Genomic DNA, 23190 nt, shown 5'->3' with positions numbered 1-23190 from the left:
CCCTCACGCATAGACAATGGTGAGTTGGTAATTACCTGCCGTGGAGCCTAAGCTGCCTAACAACTACTACTACTAATTTAGATGAGGAGATTGTCCATGAACTCTTAACGACCCATTATCTGCAGCTGCAGCTGCTGTTGCTTCTACTGCTGGTGTTGCTTGTGGAGAAGCAAGAGCTTAGCATCCATAAGCACGAAATGCTTCTTTTGGCAGAGACGTTGTCAAGACTCTTTTATCATCTCAAACAAAGGAACTTGAATCCGAGCCACAGGAATTATATACAGACCCTACAACTATTGCAAGCAGCACCACCTTCAAGCACACATATGTATATGAACCTGCAGCACAACAATCAACAGATGACTCACGCTCAACAAAGAATGCAGATGAAATGAGCTCAACGCAGAATGCAGATGACATTCCAACCATACATGACAGCAGAAGAAGCACTAAATGATTTTTAAACAACAAGAAAGATTCAAAGACAACGGACATACACAACAAAATTGTCAGGTGTGCAATAGTTGAGCAGAAAATTAAGGAAGTACTATTATATAAACAGAAGTGAAGAATCAGTTCTACACTCAATCGAATAAGAACATATGCATAGCATCCTTTCACTTCCTTCTTATTCATTTCTTTTCTTTTCTGCTTCTTTTTCAACATGTTATCAGACCCATGGCTCTCTCTCTCTCTCTGGTAGTGTCCTTATGTCTCTCTACTCTCAACGTTGGAAATTTTTCTACACAGATTATGGGGCTTCTTAAAAGTCAGGATATGTCAGGCTTCATCGATTGGAGACATCGATCTCGACCTCTTGTCATCTTCCAGAAGACAAATCCAGACTAGCTTGGATGAAAGCAGATAACCCTTCCTCAGGATGGAATTCTGGCACCCTATAGAGTTTTGTTAGAAGAGTTTTAATTACGTACGGGCAACCCTCCAAACCCTTAGGAAACACACCTTTTTCAGCTCAGACTATATTAGAAATTTTAATAGTGTTTTTGATGATTTAGTTGTCGTTGGCAAGCTAGTTGGAGATCAAACCAAAATCGTTTATCTACTTCCAGGACTTGGACAAGGTTATGAAGCCTTTGTTACAACTATGTTGAAACCTCCCATACCTTCCTTTCGATAAGTCATTGCACGAGACAATGGAATAAGGGAACTCTTTATGATAGTTTCGGCTCCCTTAATTAAAACATGGCTTTTGTAAGCCAAATATAAAGAGGAGGCAAACTTTTGAATCGAAGAAGCAAATAGAATCTACCTGGATTTTCTTCCCGAGGTAGAGGTTTTCTACAAACAAATGCCACATCTTCCAAATTGCCAAGCCTAATATGATTGCTGTTGCTGTTGGAAACAAACCTAGTACAAAACGTGATCAAGTATCACCTATGTTCCGTCATATATGCAATGAATCGAGACGCATTGCCCTCAATCGTTGGCAAAGATGATTGAATCTCTAGCAATCTAATGCGACACCTCAAGCACTGGCAACATTTACCATTGCAGAAACACACGATGGCACTTGACATCGCGACATGGGAGCTACTTCGCAGGTAAACGCAGATGCAGGAAAGTAAACTCTCTAACACCATTGAAGATAAAAATACTGCTAGGAATAATGGAATAAGTTTCGAAAATCACACACTTTAGTTCAACATTTATTAAAATACACTCTAGTATTTGGCTCGTGGATTGATACATACTCTTTTTATTTAAAAAGCAACGAATCTCCGTTCTTCTTCTTTCAAAAGAAAAAAAATTTGATCCAAGAAATTAAACACTCTATTAATCAATTAACTAGTGATTATCGATATACTTGTCTCTCATCTGATGGATTGAATCATAGAAAATCAATGAAAGATGCTTCAATGTCACAATAGTGGAATTTTGTTTTCTTTCTCATTTTGAATATTAGAAAAGTTAATTGTTTGACTAAAGGATCATAGTTTAGATATTTGAGTTGTACTAAGAATCTATTTGACTTAAGTTTTTTTTTTTAGTTTAAAAGTTATTATAAGTTCTTATAAAAAATAATAATTTCAAAATTTAAGTTAAAGCTGTTTTGTAACAATTTAACAAAATAAATTATATAAGTTTTAATTTAATTAAAATTATCATAAAGAGTATTTATGTCACTTTCAATATTCTAATAAACCATAATGGAACATTTCAAATTTATATACAATTTTAGATGTTAAAATCAAATAAATCAATAAAAAAGAAAAATATTCTATTATTGGATCTTTTATTTTTTATTTTTTTGATAATTTTTGTAAAAAGAGAGGAATCGCAATTTGTAGAGAGAAGAAGAGAGAGAGAGAGAGAGATTGATTGAGAGAAATGTATTTTTTAAAAAATTGATGTGTTTTAAAAAAGAAAGAAAAAAAAGCTTTTCTTTGGAGTTTTTTTTTAGAAACTTTTTAAAAATCACGTTTTGACTTGATTTTTACTTTTAAAAGGTAAATAAATTAAAAAACAGTTAAACTAAACAAACATTAAAATTTTATATTTAACTATTTACATATCCTAATACATGTATACTCAATACTTGAAAGATCTCAAGGAGTTATGAGTGAAATTAAACACTTACTATTAAAATTTTATTTTTAAAAAGCATTTACTTTTAAATGTTGGATGGAATTATATAAGAAAAATATTATTATATTATATATTAATGATAGAGTTGAAAATGAATATATATTTTAAGTTATACTACTGCATGATAATTAAATAGACAAATAATAAATGTATAAATTATTTGTCAAAATTTTTAAATTTCAATGCATAAATTAAATAATAATAACAACAACACAAAAAATGGTTGAACAATAGCACTTATATGAAAAAATGTGTATTTTATTGTTTTTGATAAATAGTCTTTTGATCTTTTAGTTTTCATAGTTTTGGTAATAGTTTTAATAATGTTATAAGGTGATTACATATTTTACATCTATTGATAGGTAAATACAAATAGCTTATATGAGTAGAAAGTTCAAAGAATAGATTATTGATGACATAATGTTTTAATTTTTTTTTATAATATTTAAAAATTTTAAATTATTTTTTATTTTTAATTAATTTTTTTATTTTAAATAAAAATATTTATAATTAATAATTAATTAATTATTATTAATTAAAATATCATTCATTTTTTTTATACACATAGTGTTAACATATTACATGATTGTACTATTATAATCTATCAACATATTAGGTCATTCTTCATGATATAAAATGACTTAAATAATTATTATTATTTTAACTAACAAAAGTTAGTTATTGTTTAACTTAAAATAAAAATATAAAATTTTAATTAAATATAATTAAAAATAAAAACTTATTTAATCATTTTTCAATAATTGATAAGTTTTTTTAGTTATTACCTAACTTGGTCTTGGTTTATTAACTTGCATTTAATTTGAAGTTTCTTATTAAAAATGTACCAAGAAATTTGACCCAAAGACAAAAACAATTTATCCAAAATGAAAAAGAGAAAAGATTTCTAAGCAGTAGTACTTTTTATTTCGAAAATCTAATCCAAACTCGCAAATTGTTTCCCTCCCCCGCTCTCCCGCTACCATGACCACCACCACCACCCTCACCACAGCCACACTCTTCCTCTCCCCACCATTATTCACCCCAAAATTTCACTCGTCCCTCTTCCTCAACCACTCCCTCCTTCCTTTCCCGTCTCTCAAACCCAAACCCCTGCATTCCCCCTTAACCCCAACCCTTAAACCCTCCTTCCTTGTGCGGGTCGACGACGGCGATGCCGACGGGGGAGGACCCCACGACTACGACATGGACGAAGAAGAAGTCGAAGAACTCGAGAACAAGAAAGACTTCGACGTTGAATACGACCCTTTAGCCGCCGCCTCTGTTGCTACTGCTTCTTCTACTACTGTTGACGTGGACATTACAATTACTGAAAGCAAGAGCTTCGTGTCGACTCAAGGGTGGGACTCGGATATGGTGGTGGATTATAGGATAAATGAGGAGGAGTTTCATAAAATTAGCTTGTTGGATTGCGATTTTTTTATTCGGAAGCCACCCGACCCGGATAATGATGTTTATGATTTCAGGGAGGTTAGTGCCTTAGTGGGGTATTCGTTTTGAGGGCATTTTTGATGTTTTGTTTTATTTTTGTGTTGAACTTAATTACCTTTTCTGGTTGTTTTGTGTTACTTATGTTTTATGTTTTTTCCATATGGGTGTTGCTTAAATTTTGCATATGATTATTGTTTCTGGACTTTTTGATGTGATTTTTGTTGGTTTTCTCATATGGGTTTTGATTGTTTGGTGTTTAATTCTTGATTCTGGACTTCCTATGTGATTTGTATTTGTAATTTTTTTTAATATGCTTTTTCAGATGTATGTTACTCCACCGGATACGGATGTGTATTCCATTCCCAAGGTTCTGGCTCCAATGCCTCAAAAGGTAGTGCCATTGTTGATAACTTTGGTTTATATTGGTTCTTTTTGAAGACATATTATATGTAATTTCTTATCTAAAGTTAATGCGACTATAATATTCTCAGCAAACAGATTCTAATGTGTTTTAATTTGGGCAGCTTGTCAAATTGACTTCATTTAAGTTGGTCTTTTGATTTGTTTTCATTAATTGATTTGTTTTCATTAAGGGACGTAACTCTATTGATGTCAAAATTACAGTATATTCGCTGTGCAAAGAGTGATTATGGCTGCTACAACGTTACAGAACCACCCATTGATGCACCACGTGATCCACTTTACAAATCTGAGAGGGAGGTCATGAAGGTATGACTTCTTATCTATTGCTGCATAATGTGCCATTTGTTTAGCATGTGAATCCAATACGCTTCTGGTTTTGACCCTCCCGGAATCCGCTCCCTCCTCCAGCTAACCTGATCCTTCCAAGATGAACATGTACTCGATACAAGTGTATCTTTCTGTTTTGGTTTGTGGTCTGAGTAACATTATGGGTAGCTATTCTTTAAATCATTTTTATTTTGGTTTAAGAGTGTTTGATGTTGCTAAATTTAGTTGGTTTGATCTTTCCTCCATCAATACCCATTCTTCCTCAATAAACCTATGAGAGAACTCCACAATTTGCTTATGCATTAGATTTAATGATATAAAATAAAACACTAATCCAGCCTTCTAGATTTTTTGCCTTATAAGTATTATTGCTAAAGGGTGGCACATTTTTTCTTTTAAAACAAGGAATAAAAGTAAGGAATAAGTTTGGCGTTAACTACATTTACTGACATTAGCTCTATTCTTGATTAGAAGGTTAGAGGATTGCCTTGTTAAACAGCTAGCGGTCATATTTAGACTCTTTTCCATGACATTTTTAAATGCAATTGTCAGGTTGTTCCCTTTATGTAGGAATTTAGGTATATCTGTCTTTTCGGTTCCCTAAAGACATGCTCCAATCTCATATTTGGCCAATTTAACTCAGGCAAATCCTCAACCATACGTGAGTTTAGCCATGTGCTACCATATGCAGTCTCGCTCTTATATCTTATCTTTCTATGCTGTTTCCATGTGTGATAAAAGCTTCCTAAATGCTTGTCGATTGCGACTGAGGAGTCCTTCTGTTCACAAGATTCAATTGGTTTGCAGATTTGGCCTAAAGAGAGCTAGAATTTCAATTTTTGCGCTATTTATATACTTTGTCAATTGCAGCATACCTTTGTTGTATGATTTCTGTTGAATAAATAAAGCTAGTCTGCTTTTTATTAGCTCTACTATAGTTGGGATTTAGTTTAATTGGGAAAAAGACAGAAAAACTTTGTATAAAACAGACATACCGGAAGAAGTGTGAATTAAGAATAAAGCAATAGAAGAAGAAAGAAAAATGAGTGCTAGCTTGAAGTCTTCATTTATCCTTGGTCTGATAGCAAAACAGGATGTGAATGAGATGACAAATTATGTAATTTAGGAATTCAGAATAATTAAAAATCATCCTCCCATTTTGCTGCATCATGGAATTCTGGTTGTTATCTCAATTTGAAGGAGTAAGGATCATTGATTTTCTTTCAGCAATATTATGAGCTGGCTGTTTTTTAATTGCAGGTATTTTTGACAAAACATTACAGGAATCGAAGGTTGGGTGACCCAGAATTTGTGCTAGACTTTGAGGAGATATATGTGATTGATTCCAAGACCAAGTCAATTACCAGAGCAAAAGTTTTGGTAAGAAATTTTATAGTTAAATCTACTTTGAATACTCTTCTAATATTGCACATGAGGCTACAACATGACTTGTGCCTTCCATCCCTTTATGCTTTCTTTCTTACCTAGAGAAGTACTTTTTTGCTCTACAGATTTAAATAAGAAGTATTCCTCATTCTTGATGATGCTTTAGCTAGTGAGGGTGAATATACAGTCTTGTTCTTATCCTTCAGCTTGCTCTAGAACCTATTTCGAGGACAACTTGAATATTAGAATGTATCAAGGAAAAAAAAAAAGGCAAGTAGAAGCAACTGAATTTCATAATGTTTCTACAGTTCTTCAAGCCAAATGTTATATATAAATTGGTAAATAATTAACGTGAGAAGAGCCAAAAAAGATGGCAGGTACTTGTGTATGGACATGTTTAACTGGACCGTTACACTTGGATATCTTTTTCCATTTTGGGAGTCTTTCAGGTCATATATTGAAGTTCTGGTAGTCACTAAGGAATCCTCCTCATCCTACATTTTCATAAAACATGAAAATTAGCTATGTGATCCTTATTGGATGGTTGCTGCTCATTTTGTTATTTACCCTGGTCTAACTTATTGATTCTGTCTGTAGGTCACAGTTCCAGGAGGAAGAAACCGGGACAGGAAGAGTGACCTACTTGTTATACGTGATAATGGAAACTCCTTCAAAATAATTCATACGGTGGCTATTCATTCTCCAAATCCTTTTGTAGTTGCATGTTAGGCATTACCTAATTTACTCCTTTTCTATGCTTTCAGAGTGAAAAAGATGATCCAACAACTGTAATAGAAAGGGAAGAGTGGATCAAGACCAGAGAAGACATGGAAAGACATCTCAGAAAGCTACGAGACTTCAGCATTTCAAATTGGTTCTAATCCAATGACAAAATAAAAAGGTTGCATGATGAAGGTAAAGACAATCATGCAACAAGTAGACAGGTTGTCTGGATGTGTTAGCTTGATAGGAAATAAGTTTGAACCTGCAGAGCAAAAATTGACAATGGAGAGCAAAATGTCACTTCCTCAACCTATGGTTCTCTGTGGATGCTGTTGGCGTTATCGGGCCTGTTCAATTTCGTTGTATGTTGGAGCTACAAGAACATGTAATTATTTCTCTTTGTATAAAATGGGGTTCATCACTTGGACCGATTGTTTGAGTTGAAGTTGTCAAGTATGTGAATCCTCATTCCTCATTCTCTTTTGTTAGATTACAAAGACTAAACTTCTCCATTTCTTTTAAGCAATTATCCAGTAGCCATTGCGGTGCAGGATTACTGTAAACTCTGCAGTCCTTGGATTTGGCAACTCTTAATCTTTTGATCATTTATAAGTTGCGGCCTAGGCTTAGCTGATGATAAATTGTGGGTAATTGGATTTTGTATGATCGAGGTAATCTACTTCTTTATCTTTAATTTCTTCACTATTGTAATTAGCCATTGTCAATTTCTCAATTTTTTATCATATGTTGTTGAAATAAATAGATGTTTTTTTGTTTGTTTGTCTTCACTTATTTATATGAAAATGATGATTTATTTACCCTAATATTATATGATAGGATAATTTTATATGGTCTCTAGCAGAGGTTCCTCTGGTTTGACATATATGAGGAAAAGTCTCTTAAGGAATGAATTAGAACACATGTAATGCAATGTCAATACGATAAAAGATTGCAAAATTAAGAACATGTATATCTAGTTTTGGCCTGTTGTTCGGCAATGTTTCAATTTCTTTTTTCTTTCTTTTCTCTTGTTTTCACTTTTTCCTTTTTTTTTTTTATTATTTCCTTATGTTGAAATCAATCAGAAATACAAAAGCATTCGGTGAGATATTTTTGTATTATCCATAAAGATATGTAAAATGAAATACAATGCTATTCATCCAAATTAATGTTTTCAAATTAAATTAGCATGCTTTTCAAACTTTTATTTCTTCAATTTTAATGAAAATCAATTATGAAAAATATAATATCTTTAAAAACTTTTGAACTTTTTAAAAAACTTCAAATAAGTCTTTATGTTTTTATTGCATTTAATCAAATTTTTATATTTTTATTTTATATCAAATAAACTCTTATAATTGATGCTTGATTAATTGTTGTTGTCAAAATATCACTTATAAATTGTTTTATGCTATGTGGCATGTCATAATAATGAAGACATAATATATTGATATGGTATGATAACATAGTCATATGATATTTTTCACTCTTCATGTTAACATTATATCAGTGTCATATGAATATAAAATGATAAGTGATATTTTAATTAATAATAATGAATTAACCGTTAATTACAAAAATTTATTATTTTACTCAAATTTTTTCAAACAATACTTAATTAAATACAATAGAAAAAAATATTAACTTATTTTTATTATGTATAATTTAAAATCTCTCTATATATATATATATATATATATATGTTGGTGGAGAACAAATTTACACTTGAATCCCTCCAGTGCTTTAGCTTTATAAAAGGCAGCATTTTCCTTTTTAAAATGAGCAGCATTTGGTTCACTGCCAGATTCCCCTTTTAGCATAGTCCCCAAAATTTTTAAAATTATATCTATATATATTATATAAAATTTCTAAAATTTTATATATACTCTTTTAATGGTGCCTTTAAAATAATTTTTTATTTAATAATTAATATAAATAAAGAATAACAAAATGATCTCACATGCTTCATTCAACTTTAAAGTTTTTTTTATTTTAATTTTAATTTATATTTGTTTATTTTTTCATTTTTGTTCTATTTGTTCATATGTTCTTTTAAATTTTCATTTAATTTTATTTCTCTAAATTTCTACTAATTATCAAGTATATTCTTTTTTTTTGTTATGTCATATGTGGGCTTTATCTTCTACTTGTCATTTCTATTTTTTTGTTATGTGAATTTATTTTTTATGATTTTATCTTAAAAAATTAATAAATTATTATATAGTTCTTAAATATAAGTTGTAGTGTTGCACCGTTATTTAAAATTTTATTAATATATTATTTTTTTATTAATCGTGATTATGTAAGAGAAAATTATCTTGAGTATATTTTTTGTTTGTGCTTTAAGGTTCATATTTAGTTGAAAATAAATTATCTTGAATATATAATTTTTAAATAATTCTAATTATATAAGAGAAAATTATTAATTTTATATTTCGTATTTAACTATTTATATTTTATGTATTATAGATTTATATTTAGTATTATAAGTGTAAATAGAAATAAAATAAGAATACTAGATGTTGATAGTATTAACTTTTTTTAAATTTGATTAAAGTATAAGTAAATTGAAACTAATTAACAAAATTTTTAAAATAAAATATACAGATTGTCTAAATTATTCTCCTACACTTAAGTCACCAAGCCTCAAGTTTTAACTCATGAACAAGGTTCAAAACATCTAAATCTCAATTCTAAAGAAATTGATATTTTGCAGTATATAATTAATAATTGATGAATTTGAATCCAAAAAGCATAATCGAGTACAATTTTTTAAAAAATTATTATAATTTTTTTTAATTTAAATGTTATATAAAATTATTTTCTATTACCAACTTTTAATTGTTAGTTAAATTTAATATATTAATGTTATTTAATTTTAAAAAAATATATTAATTTTTAAAATTTTTAACCTTTATTCTTCTGCCTTTGGTTGCCTAGCTTCATCCTGATTTGGTTATTGACTAATTATCACGTAATGCTTATGTTTATGATATGATTACAGATATTTATAAATCTAATGTAGGCTGGTATGGAGATCATCATCATGTACATCATTTTGCCACTTAGATTGAGTAATAAATGCTAATTTTTTTTTAAAAAAATATTATTAAATCATTTCAAGTAAAACTAACCATTGCAGTAAATCTTCATTAATTACTATTTATTATAAATTACATCTTTTGAAAATGGTAAAACATAAACAAAGTAATGTATGGTTCAAATATATAATTTGTGGGAAATCAACAAGTATTGCATAATGTACAAAACAAAATGCATAGTATTGCATAATGTACAAAACCAAATGGGCGTTGCCTCCCTTGTCAAGTAATGCAGCGGCCTGGCATGTAGAGCAGAGGCCGCCGCTGCCCCAACCCCAAGCCAATTCCTAGACCTCCTATTTGAAAGACCTCGACAGTTTTTGGCTCTCGGAGAACAATACATCTCCACCTTCAATAAAATTAATACTTTTGTTCCCTTTGATCTTGATTTGATGGTTAAGATATGATTTATTATAGACTACCATACTTAGTAATTCCATCACTCAAACCCTAGACAAGACCATTCTAGATTTCAATGGCTTCTAATCGTGACACGTGTACCTTACTGCATGCACTCCGAATTTTCTTTTTCTACATTAATTTTACGTATGAAACACATCAAAGCCTCCTAAAGATGTTTGTTGTTCCCTCCTCACGCCGGCCTTTAAAGTCTTGTCCGAATTTCCATATTAAAACTCTAGCCCTAACCCTAAGAGCTCTCCTTGGGTTACTAATGCTATGTATCTACTCTCACCAAGAGGATCTTAGAGACCAATGGTTAACAAGGTGAAACAAAAACTAACAAAGCCATTTCTTTTCAAAAACATGAGATTAAACAAAGAAAAAGGCAGTTGGCTTGGCCTTGTCAATAACCCTGAAACAAACATGCCCGTACTGTGACACTTAGAAAGTTCTCTATCCTCCAAACCTGAAATAGAATGCTTCCCTGTTGTTTTCCTCTCTCCCTTTCTCTGCCTTTAAACCTCATTTTCTGCTCCATTCAATTCATCATTTCACAAGCAAAACAAGGGAGAAGAAAAAAAGGAAGAGAGCAAAGAGAAGAGATGGGGAGAGGCAAGATTGAGATCAAGAGGATCGAGAACTCAAGCAACAGGCAGGTTACTTATTCAAAGAGAAGGAATGGGATCATGAAGAAAGCTAAGGAGATTACCGTGCTGTGTGATGCTCGTGTTTCTCTTATTATCTTTGCTAGCTCTGGCAAGATGCATGAGTACTGCAGTCCTTCTACTAAGTATGAAGTTTTTTTCCCTTTTTTTCTTTCTTGGTTTTGCTTCTAACAACAAGGGATTTCTTTTTTTCTTCGCAATTTTTCTTGATGGGGTTACTTGTTTTGCTTGTTCCCTTTTTTTGTTACAAAAAATTCCTCTTATGGTGAAGTTTGATCGATATCTTGGATCAATATCACAAGACTTCCGGAAAGAGGCTGTGGGATGCTAAACATGAGGTAGGTTTGAATCTATTTTCCTTTCTTTCCTATGATGTTTCATCTTTTTTCTATCTGTTGTGACCCTAGCAAAGGGCATCTGGTTTTCTCTTGCATGTACCAGGAAATGACTTTTTTTTTTGTTTTTGTTTTTGCTAAAAAGTTAACAAAAAACATGAACTATGAATTCTCTGAATAGATCTACAAATGGGATGAATTGATGTAGTCCTTTAGCTGTCCCTCTCTCATGCATAAATTTTATGCCTTTTTTTAAGAAAAAGAAAGCTAAAACTATCTGAAATGTAACATCTATCAACAGATCTGGAAATAAAATGTTATTGTCGACCTTCCTTTTCCTTGCAAAAAATTGAAGAACTACATAGGAGTCAGTTTTAAAGGCATAACAAAACAATAAATGCATTTTCCCTGAACAGATCTCCAGTAAGATCTACCTAGTTCATGGTGGTACTCTAGGGTTTCTTGGTCAAAAGCACAAATTTAACCAACATACCAACATGTAAGCTCTTATATAGGTCATATATAGCTATGGATTTTCTTGTCAATAAACTAACAGTTTTTTTTTTTTTTTGCTCTTTCTGTTTTCTCTTACAATAAAAACTCACAGAACCTTAGCAATGAAATAGATAGAATCAAGAAAGAGAATGATAGCATGCACATTGAACTCAGGTACATATACTTTTCCAGCTTTGTTAATTTCTTTGGTTTCCTCTCTCTCTCTCTCTCTCCCTCTCTCGGTCTTATGTTTTAAGCATGTCCCTAGGCATCTGAAAGGCGAGGATATCACATCTTTGCAGTACAAAGAGCTGATGGCCATTGAGGATGCCCTTGAGAATGGCCTTGCCTGTGTCCGTGCTAAACAGGCCAGTGTTGATTACTTACATTAACACTCTATTTTCCCCTTAAACATCTCCAAACTATATTTAAGTTAAAGCTGATCATCAATCTCATTGTGGCTCCCTTCTTTTTTGTGTGTGTGTGTTACAGATGGACGTCCTTGATGAGACAAGGAAAAATGTATGCATATAGTATTATATATAATTACTAGTACTAGTATTTCTGTGACTACAATTGGCTAATTACTTGCTAATTATATTTGCCTAACTTCTATGCTTTTGGGTGAGTGATTCTCAGACGAAAATGTTAGAGGAGGACAATAAGCAGCTCAATTTCATTGTGGTATTTATTCTCCTATATCTCACCTCCCTTTTTTTTTATGTATCCAAGTGAGCACTGTTTAATATCTCGTTGTTGACATAGTAGCTCTGTGTTAATTGAATGGGAAGAAAAGGGTGATCACAACTGATGGTGTGGAAGATTTGTGCCTATAATGAAAGTGACAAGAAGAAGGAACATTTCTACTTGAAAAATCATTCAGAAAGGAAAAAGAAAATGAGCAAAACTATTCAATGAGATATACAACTAAATTCCAGTAAGGATTTATAAGATGGGAGAGGGAAAAAAATGTGTAATGTCCCCTTGCTCACCTAGTTTAAACTTTATTCAGATTAATCTGATTATATTTACCCAACCAAACGAGAGTCTTCACATGATAAAAGGGAAAAAGTTGGCCTTGCAACTGAGTGGTGTAATGTCATGTTAGCTCTAGAGTCTCAGTAGCTAAGAAGCTACCTGTCGAGCACAATGCCTTGCAAAGATTTATATATGGGAATCGGAGTATTTGCATTTTGCAGCACGTTGTTGAGTTGACATATCAAAGCTTCTCTAGCTACACAGAGGAAACAGTAGTTTTTCTCTAAAGCAGTGGAAAAGAATGTCGAACCTAGACCTAGGATCCTTGCTATATCAGTGTGTGTGTGTGTGTGTGTATATATATATATATATAGGGTCAAAGGCCTAATTAATTCTCCCTCTTTTTTATCCCTATGTAATAAACAGCTTCTTGTCAATCACTCCCATTAGCTTGTTAATTTTCATGAATGGTTTATAATGAATGTATAATCTCTGATTTTGCAGAATCAACAGCATATAGCTTATGAAAATGCAAGAGAGCAAATGGACAACGGATACCAGCGAGCAAGGGACTTCAGCTCGCAGATGCCTTTCGCCTTCCGTGTGCAGCCTATGCAGCCAAACCTGCAAGAGAGGATGTAATCATGTTGTGAGGGCTGGGGCAGATAGCTAGCTGAAGCCTGAAATTCTCTAGCCTGCTTTTCTGATACTAATAACTTTAAGTTTCTGCATGTTTCCCAGTGTTTGTGATGATCTTAAACGCATTTCCCTTAGCTTTGTAATAAGTCAAAGCCGTATTACTAGCAACTATGAACTTGACCTGTGGAGTGTGGACGATCACTATGTCTGTCTACTTTGAGACCCATTATCTATATATGTGCTTATCTAGTATATAGACACTGGTTTATTTCTGTGTGTTACCAGTCTTCTTGCTTACTTTGATTTTTCTTAATTAGTTACTTAATTAAGATTATTGAGTTAGGATGTAGTTGCCAAATTTTGCTATTGGATATGATATTTATTGATTTAATTTTCCTTTATTTAGTAGTTAATTAATTATAAATATGCAATCATTATAAACTCTTTGCTTACTACATTTGTTAATGATATCATTATTATCACTATTATTTATACACGTGCATATATATATAATTGACAAAAATAATCATATATGTTTCATTATATTTCTAAATTATCATTTCAAAGATTTTTATTTAATATTGATAATATTTATCTAATTAGTAAATACAAGAATTCTAATAGCATCTAATAAATTTCATTAAAAATATTTTTTATTATAAATATTACTAAAATTTATCTAATTTATGACTGTCACAAAAAAAATATTTTCTTGATTTCGTCTAGTATTATATGATTTATAGATTAATACTGCATAAATTGAATTATATATAATTGAAACATTAATCTTCTTATATATATATAAAATTACTTTTGCACTTAAGAAATATTAGTATTTTACATATAATTATTATTTTAATATTAAATAAAAAATAAGTATTCATGTTCAATGATACAACAATAAATATTAATATATATATATATATATATATCTTCTTAAAATTAGTGCACAACTTTATATATGATGCAGAAATAAAATAATAATATAAAATATTATAAAGTTACACCCGAACTTTTCAATTGCAATTTTATTAATAGCTCGATATTTTTTTTTAAAGATTGAGATTTAGTTTCCACAAGCTTGATGTGAATGTAAAGCCAGCTAACTGTGATTTAATTTAGCCCTTTAGTAGTTTAATTTCATACTAGTTAATGTCATCATACTTATTTACGTAAATATGGCACATGAGAATTATAAATAAAAATAATGATGTAAAGCATTCCTTATATGCAACTCAACGTGTCACTTTAATTAACCTTTATTCTTAATTCTCACCAAAACTTTTAATTTAAAATATAAAAAGGTTTGTTCTATGCAACAAGATATATATATATATATATATATATATATGTTTCATGTCACACCTTTTTCTGTTACGTACTTTATAAACAACTCATTTCATAATCAAATATGTACATATACATGAATCATATGTTCATACACAAGCAAATTAATGTTAGAACAATTTCAAAACAAATTACTGTCAATTTCATTTTCTATCAATTAAGTCATAAAACACTATAAGCTATAAATATATATATATATTTATTATTAAAATTAAAATACGCAAAAAAAATTAAACAAGTTTATATAATTATCATAAGTCCACTTAATAATTATATTAAGCTTTCTAAATATAACTTAATTGACATGCAACAATTTTCTAATTCCACTAATGTAAAATACTATATAATTTTTTTATTTTTTATTTGCTTGTTTTCAGTCTTAACCTTGGTAGTTTCATATTTGATAATACCATAAATTTGTAAGAAAGAAAAAGACTTAATATTTTAAAAAGTTTTTAAATTATTTTAAAAAAATTTAAATAAATATTTATTTTTTATTATGTATAATTAAATTTTTATATTTTTATTTTATATCAAATGGATATTAATATTGATGATTGTTAATTAAAACGTTGTTTTTTTTTATATTTACGTGGTATTAAAATAGAAAGTGAAATTATTTAATTTAAAATAAAAAAATAAAAGTGTGATTGAATAAAATAAAATAAAATAAAATTATTTAAATAATTTAAATATTTTGTTAAAAAAACTTTAACCGCCTAACCTTTGTCAGTGTTCTTATCCCTGGTGCGGGTGAATTCGATGTTCTACCGTGTTACCGTGCCAATTTACCAACAAAAACAGAAAAAACACTAAAAAACTAAAAACTAAATTTCAGACTTCAAGGCAAAAGGATTCTTTTTTTGATATGACAAAAATATCCATAAAAATACACGTGTAAAAAGGAGAGATAAGGGAGTGAGGCTGTCCCAATCAAACTCGGGCGCGTAGATTTTTCACCTAATCAAAGCAGGAAAGGTCAAAATTGATATTTTAGTAACGATCTCGCCTCCCTCCCTTCCTTTTTTTTCTTTTTTTTTTTCTCTTTCGCTTTTTCTCGTGCTAAACTGTTTACAGCGCCACCGAATTCTTTCTCTCTCTCAAACAGTTTATTAAGGGGAAAAAAAATAGTATAAAAAAATTAAAAATATAAAAGGACCTTTTCTTCCTTCTTCAACGGCCTGGTTCCTCTTCTCTCTAACAGGTATTTTTTTTAGTTTCTCTATGTTCTTTAATTTTTTCCTTCGTGGTTAATTGTTTCAATGTATTATCCGTTTATTTTTGTTCTTAGTTATGTTTTTCTATCTGCATTAGTGTTTAGATTCTGAGATTCGTGGTTTTTGGATTCTGCAGAGAAAGGGATTCTAGGGTTTTTTCAGTTTGTCCTCAGAGCGAGTTTTGACGAAGGTATTATTTTTCCTTTTTTTTTTTCTTTTTTGAAGATTTTATTAGGAAGGATATGGTTAGAAAAAGGGAGGTAGGGATTCGTGGGCGGTGAATTTGAGGGTGCATTGTATTGGTTAAGGGGATATGATTGATTTTTATTGTTGGGTCAAAGTTTTCTTTTGCTTTTTTTCACTTTTTTGTTGGTTTGGAGTATGGTTTTGCTTCATTGTTGATACTATTTTTTGGAAAAAAGCCGGAGATGGGTTTGTGCGAGAATAGGACCTTGGTTGATGAACCTTTCCGTGAAGTTGCTGCTACAGAGCAACATTCGTGCACAGAGTTGATGGGAAACCTTGTGCCTCAGCAGCGGGATTGCATTGTGTTTGATCCTAATGTGGATTGTGCTGGTGAAACGAGTGAAGATGAAAATACTGATTGTCAAAGGTCTGGGGATATTGATTGCAGAGATGGAATAAGGGTGAGTGCAAGAATGTGGTTGGTTTTGGTTTGAAGGGATTGGATGGTGATGAATGTTGTGACAGCACAATTTGTTTGAAAGAAAATGAGTGTGAAAATGTCTATAGTTCTTGTTCAAAAGAATTGATGGGTGATAGTATTGTTTTCTCAGAAAATAATCAGGATGAACAAGTGGATGATTCTGACATGAAGGAATTGGTGGGCAATAGGTGCAATGATTGTGTGGTTTGTTTGGAAGAAAATCGGGGTGAAAGTGTGGATGGTTCTAGTTCAAAGGAATTGATGGGTGATAGGTGCAGGGATAGTGCAGTTTTCTCAAATGAAAATCTGGGTGAGAATGTGGATGGTTCTTTTTCAGATGTCTTGACAGGTGATAGGTGTGGTGATAGTACAGTTTGCTCCAATGAGAATCAGGGTGAGAATGTACATTGTGCTGGCTCCAAGGAATTGATTAGTGATAAGGATGGTCATAGTGTGGTATGCTTGAATGAAAATCAGTCTGAGAATGTGGATAGTTCTGGTTCAAAGGAAATGATGGATGGTAGGTGTGGTGATGGTGTGGTTTGTTTGAATGATAATCAGGGTGAAAATGTAGATGGTTCTGGTCCAGAGGAATTGATTGGTGATGGTGATAGCACAGGTTATTCAAATGAAAATCAGGAAAATGTAGATCGTTCTGGTTTAAAGGAATTGATGGGTGATAGTATTGGTGATAACGTGGTTTGTTTGAATGAAAATCAGGGTAATGTTAATGTTAATGATTTAGAAACTGATCTGTTGTGCTTGAAAAACAGAGGAATTTTAGGTGAAGATGGTCCAACTGTTGTGGATGGACATTCTCAGGATGAAAATACTGCTTGTTTGAGCAGTGGCATGGAGATTTCTATAGACCAGATGAGAGGAAATGATGAAACTGTGGTTGGTTGGATGTTAAAAGAATGTATTGACATTCAAGGTGGGGTTTTTTTGACTGAGAATCTGGGTAAAGTTGATCATCACGACTCAGAAAATGATGCTTCACAGGACACTGAAATGCCATCAGAACTGAAAACAGTGGCTACTTCACCTAGAAATTGTGTTAAACAGGATAAGGAGAAGGCTGATGAGAGTGTCACTGGTTCCACTCAGCAGGGGGTCATGGAAGATGGGGAAGAAAAGTGTGAAGAGAAAAATGACGTGGTACAAAGGACAGGGGCTGGTGTTCTGAACCAAATATTGCCTTCGCAAAAGAGTGAAGTGCCTTTTGAGTTAATAAGTGTAACAGGTGATTTTGTGAGTAGTAGTGACTGGCATAACCAGAAAGATGATCTGAGTGGCACTGATCTCTCATTGGAAAGTTTTACTAAACCTGTGGAAACTAAATGTACGGATGATATATGCATTGAGTTATTGGCTTCAAAGGGTAGCTGGAGTACATTGGAAACATTACATAGGGCTGAATCATTGGGTACCCATCAGAATGCACAAACTGACAAAAAGAATGTTAATGGTCAATATGAAAATGGTGTTGCAGAGATTTTTGAGAAGAGGGCTGCTGTAACTGCAGTTACAAAGGTTGAGACTCCCAGTCAAATTATAAATGCAGAAGAAAATGCCTGCAATTCGAAAGGGGATTCTTTTGAGCTAGGTGCAAACTGTCTTGGTGATAGATCAGATTCTTTGTCATGTCAGCCCTTTGATGTTGTTGAAAATGGCTTGTTTGAGAGGTTGGATCCACTGGATATTTTGGCAAAGGATGCTTGTGCTGCGATTAGTTCAAGCAGTTCAATTGACTGTTCCAGACAAAGGGAAAATGAAGGAAAGGATGTTGTCAAGGTTGATTGTGTTTCAGAAACTAAACATCATCCTGCCACATCTTCCTCTTCTCGAAGAGGCAGCCGAAAGAGCAAATCAAGCCGAAAGGCTCCAGCGAAAAGGATTGCCAGGTACTGCAGGAACATGAAGCAGGCCCCACATGAAAGTATTGAATTTATTTTCAGAGCTTCAAGGAAGAAGAGAAGCTGTTCATCCAAGCCAGCTCGTGCTACTGACTGGGGATTGTTGAGTAATATTACACAATTTCTTGAGCAGTATCATGAGCCTGGGTGTATTGAAGTGCTGAATCAAGAACCGTCCAAAGCTGGGGGTGGCCAAGCAAGTGGGAAACGGAGCAAAAACCGGGCTGGTAAAAACAGAAAAGGGTCAAGTGGGATAAGTAACACTTCAACCAATTGCCTACGTTTGAAGATCAAAGTGGGCAAGGGAGTTGCTCCAATTAATCTGAATAGTGTGGTTACAGAATCGGTCGATCCATCAGTTTCTGTTGATACTTCTTTTAATAATCATGGGAAAGAAACCAGTTTTCAATGTCCAAAACTAGTTAATGTTGTTCAAGATAAAGTAGGGGAACTGGAAAGTGAAAGGCAGTTGCAGTTTAAGGAGGACTTAGAAAAGGTGAAAACATGCTCAGATGCTTCTATTATGGATCTAAAACTAGCACATAAGGTTGTGGAGAGTGCTGAAAATCTTGAAAAGTCTGCTGAAGATGCTGCAGATAATTATCCTGTAAGTCTGTCTGATGTGGTGGCTGAAGCATCTGGGGAAGTTGTAGAGAACAAGTACATTGATCCTGGAACTTCACCAGATTCCGAAGTAATCAATTTAATTCCTGATGCCCAAGTTGGTTCAATACACCAAGAAGAGTCAAATAATACTGTTTTGAATACTTCTGGAGCGCTTGCTTCTACTGGAGGTGTTAAGAGTAGTAAGAGTAGCAAGCGGGGAAAGAAGGATAATCATAAATCTCCTGGTGCAGCCAGCGCAAGGAAATCTAAATCATCAAAGAATTGCAGAGGCAAACAAAAAACAACAGTTAATGGATTTTGCTCTAGCGGAGCTCTTACTTCATCCACTGGTGCAAATTCTTCAAGAGAGAATGGACTTGGTGTCTCTGAAGAGGCTATGAAAGTGGAAATTGGTATGGATGCTAAAGCATGTTGCAGTCCTGATGTTCCAGATACAAAGAACACGAAGAATTTGTCTTCCTCTAAACACAAGCGGAATCAACCTTCCAAAAGCTTAAAATCTTGCGGAGTGAGCAAGGGAAAGTCCAGAGTCTCTGATACAGCAAGGAGCAGGAAAGGAAATGCTTGTAAGCAGAAAGGGGATGAATTGAAGTCAGTTAGTAAGACCAAAGTAAAGAAGAAAGGCTCTGACAAAGACATTGTTGCCAGAGGAGGAAGGCACCCACTAACAGGTACTGGAACTATAAGGATATAGATTACTGATTCTTCCCTTCTTTGTTTTTCTCATGTTATTATTATTATTATTTCTTATCACTTTAATCTTTTCACATATTAGTTGTCATTGTTATTCCTTGCCAGTGGGATAAAATTTTTCAGATTAGCGGAAATTGGAGATTGTATTAACTTTACAATACTTGATATTGCAGGAAATCACATTTCAGATGATATTGAGATCTCAAATACCAGCAACAGTATTGCATCGGCAGACATGATTAATGTTGACTTGGTATCAGATGGTACCATGGAGCAGTGTACACAGCCTGATAATGCTTGGGTGCGTTGTGATGATTGTCATAAGTGGCGGCGAATACCAGTTGCACTTGTAAAGTCAATTGATGAGGCATGCCGTTGGTATGCTGTCATTCATACATCTACTTATCATCTTAGATATGCAATTTATGTATAACCTGTTATTTTGTGCATATTTTTCCCATGTTTGATTTGTTGGCTCTTAAAAGATTGAGAACAGCCAGTCACTTGGCTCTAACACATACATGGTATAAGAAGGGTCACTTATTTATCCACAGATCTTATGAATTGCAATGATCAGATGTGTTATTAACCTATGGATCTTGCATAGTTTAATCACCCAACTCATGCTTTTCTTTTCATAAATAAAAATTATGCTTTTTTCAACCTATTTCTGGTATCTACAGTATTAGGAAACGGGTGTTGCTTTCAACCAGGTTTTGATTAGCCTTTGGGGCTTATGTTGCTTCCTTCATTTAGTGAATTTACAGAAAATGCTTGGTAAATATTTATACCTTTTTTAGGGCTGTATTACAGTGACTTATAACACACTTGGCCACCTTTAGTTTCATTCTTAAAATTCTAACTGTTGCATGTTACTGCTTATATGTAAGACAAATGGGTTTCAACTCCACATGCAGACATTCCCAACATCACTTTCTTTTGTTTATCTGCCTCTTGTCATCTCACACTTTCTTCACTTTAAATAGTATTGACTCAATGAGGAAGAAGTGCATTGTGCAATGATTGTTCCTTTAGGAAGAATAATATCTGATGTTTTATTTAATAGTTCATAGAGAATAAAGTACTATTAACATTTTAAATATTTAATTTTTGATATTGGTCAATGATTATAATATACTTTTAGATGAAACAACTTTTAGTTAATAAGAGAACTTGTTCAGGGATGGCTGCCCATCTCACTATGCTGTGATTTTAGATCAAGTGCATTCTATGCTTCAAATTTTTGTTTTTATTGGGCAGTAAAGGATAGTTAAAGATCAGTGTTTCGCATATTAGTCCTTTTGCTCTTAATAGACAGATTTGTTCATTAGCAATTGCAAGACAAAGCTTGTATCTAAATTCTCGGACAAAATCTCCTGTCATGCTGGACCTAAAGTTCTTTTGGCTATTTAACAGGTGTCTTGGTTGATGAATGAACAAGTTAGTTTTGCATTTTATTTAACTGTTCAAAAGATGGAGCTGGTGAATATTTTCAGTTTGCTGTATTTAAGGTTTTCCTGTCGACAGTAAGACCATAATCATGTTTTCACATATGTTCTATGAACTGACATGGATTTTATATCTTCACTTGCCTGAAGCTCCTTGCATTTAACTTTTCTTGAATGCCAGAACTCTAAGTCTCACTTTAGTCAAGCTAAAGCAGGATGCTTTTGACATCTATGATTAATACATTCTCTTTTTTTTTCTAAAAATGAAAGAGTGGGAAGAACCATTACCGTGCATTGCTTTGCAGTGTTCTACTCTCTGTGCAGTTAGATTTAACCTTTGGGCCATTTAGAAAAAGTTTTAATTGTGGAAGTCACATCAGAATGATAACCTTTTATCCTATTTGTGTGAAGTCCACCTTTTATCCTCAGAAGTTTTCTTTATGCTTTTGGACTTCCTTGGCCTTCAGATTGTTTGTATAGAAGACTTGGTTGACCTGTAGTGGTTGTGGTTTGTTGAATTTCACCTAGGCCTAAAGCATACTCCACAACTTGCAGAAACACAATTGGGTGTTCTTCTAATGATCTTAGACTCTTAGTCTTCGTAAAATGTGGTATCTTACTATCTGATCAGATGTTTTCTCTTCTGGCTGATCTTAATGATATGTTTGCCATTTCAAGTGTGTTCTCATTCTGTATCTTATCGTACCCATTACCATGGAAGTAGTTTAGATACATAAAAACTGTCATCTCTTTATCTTTCCTCATGTTTTTGACCTATCTTATAAGGCATTGGTGATTTTTGTCTGGTTTTGCTGAGAAAGGCAGTTTGATGTCTTAATTGGAATTTTTTGTTATTTACTTGGAAGGGTCTGTGGGGACAACGTGGATAAAGCATTTGCTGATTGCTCAATCCCTCAAGAGAAGTCCAATGCAGATATTAATGCCGAGTTGGGCATATCAGATGCTGAGGAAGATGGTTGTGATGGTTTAAATTATAAGGAACTGGGGAAGGGATTTGAAAGGAAACATATGACCGGTATTTATTGTTGCTGTTGATAGCCAAACTGCTTGACTAAATTGTAGATAGAAATGTTGTTGGTTTAGTATAATGATTCTTTTTTCTCCTGCTTCGTTTTTTTTTTTATATTTTAATTCTAACACACTTTCCAATTATTGCAGTGCCATCAACATCACACTTTTGGCGTATTGATAGTAATCGATTTTTGCACCGTCGCCGTATAACTCAAAGCATTGATGAGGTCTGAACCTAAGTTGATTAATTAAGTAGTTATATGCTATTTAGTGTGTTGCTGAATTTTTTATTGTTGTTAGTATAATCATTCGTTATTTATTGTAACGTTAATAATGATTAGAGGCTTCCTTTAATAACTTCAATGTGAAAAAATAGGTCGGACTGTAAGATGGAACATTTTAGTTTTAACAAATGGAAGAGGTACTTCTAAAGGTTATTAACCAATAGCTGTTTGAAGATCTGTTGGCATGATTCAATGAAAATGCATGGAGATGGTATAGGAAAATACATTTAACTTACCTATTAGATGCAGTATGAGTTTATCTGGAAGCATATTAATCTTTCCAGGTATTGTAAATGTTGTTTTTTTCCGCCTTTTCAGAAAGATTTTATGCTGACATAGTGCAGTCATGTGATAATTTTTTAATGTAGTTTACTGAGGAAGTGATTAATTCCAACAGGTGGGCTCCTCGTCTATTTCTTCCTCTTCTCC

The 23190-nt window shown here is 32.7% G+C and overlaps 3 protein-coding genes across 4 annotated transcripts; all 3 read left to right on the top strand.

The window, feature by feature from the left end:
* Positions 1–3346: 3346 nt before the first annotated feature.
* PTAC6 (plastid transcriptionally active 6) lies at positions 3347–7609 on the top strand. Of its 2 annotated transcripts, XR_016351215.1 has the most exons (7): positions 3347–4095; positions 4379–4447; positions 4681–4785; positions 6067–6186; positions 6318–6462; positions 6790–6879; positions 6957–6998. XR_016351215.1 is itself a non-coding variant. In XM_021428795.2 (6 exons), exons 1-6 carry the CDS (start codon positions 3589–3591, stop codon positions 7071–7073), a joined length of 1008 nt encoding a protein of 335 aa, XP_021284470.1. In that variant the 5' UTR covers positions 3383–3588; the 3' UTR covers positions 7074–7609. The 2 variants fall into 2 exon arrangements, 1 of the variants encoding a protein (XP_021284470.1); XM_021428795.2 differs by lacking the exon at positions 6318–6462 and having other exon boundaries at positions 3383–4095; positions 6957–7609.
* Positions 7610–10944: 3335 nt separating this feature from the next.
* On the top strand, positions 10945–13811 carry PI (K-box region and MADS-box transcription factor family protein). The gene is made up of 7 exons (XM_021428650.2): positions 10945–11208; positions 11355–11421; positions 12026–12087; positions 12182–12281; positions 12406–12435; positions 12553–12597; positions 13396–13811. The coding sequence occupies exons 1-7, from the start codon at positions 11021–11023 to the stop codon at positions 13531–13533; spliced, it is 630 nt and encodes a 209-aa protein (XP_021284325.1). The 5' UTR covers positions 10945–11020; the 3' UTR covers positions 13534–13811.
* Positions 13812–15927: 2116 nt separating this feature from the next.
* Positions 15928–22710, top strand: EFS (histone-lysine N-methyltransferase). Its single transcript, XM_021428459.2, is given in 6 exon segments — positions 15928–16081; positions 16231–16733; positions 16736–19975; positions 20171–20375; positions 22312–22481; positions 22625–22710. Coding segments are annotated over 5 exon segments (3912 nt in total). The 5' UTR covers positions 15928–16081; positions 16231–16522.
* Positions 22711–23190: the final 480 nt, after the last annotated feature.

The sequence above is a fragment of the Theobroma umbraticum genome, unplaced genomic scaffold (genome assembly GCF_002168275.2).
Source record: "Theobroma umbraticum cultivar Fairchild unplaced genomic scaffold, ASM216827v3 scaffold_51.0, whole genome shotgun sequence".
Classification (NCBI taxonomy): Eukaryota; Viridiplantae; Streptophyta; class Magnoliopsida; order Malvales; family Malvaceae; genus Theobroma; species Theobroma umbraticum.
This window is presented reverse-complemented; position numbering and strand designations above follow the sequence as displayed.

Coding starts and splice junctions, on each gene's coding strand:
- PTAC6 (XM_021428795.2), top strand. CDS start 3,589: ATGACCACCACCACCACCCTCACCACAGCCACACTCTTCCTCTCCCCA. Junction 6,187..6,789: donor TTACCAGAGCAAAAGTTTTG/GTAAGAAATTTT, acceptor TTCTGTCTGTAG/GTCACAGTTCCAGGAGGAAG. Junction 6,880..6,956: donor CCTTCAAAATAATTCATACG/GTGGCTATTCAT, acceptor CTATGCTTTCAG/AGTGAAAAAGATGATCCAAC.
- PI (XM_021428650.2), top strand. CDS start 11,021: ATGGGGAGAGGCAAGATTGAGATCAAGAGGATCGAGAACTCAAGCAAC. Junction 11,422..12,025: donor TGTGGGATGCTAAACATGAG/GTAGGTTTGAAT, acceptor AAAAACTCACAG/AACCTTAGCAATGAAATAGA. Junction 12,282..12,405: donor CCTGTGTCCGTGCTAAACAG/GCCAGTGTTGAT, acceptor TGTGTGTTACAG/ATGGACGTCCTTGATGAGAC.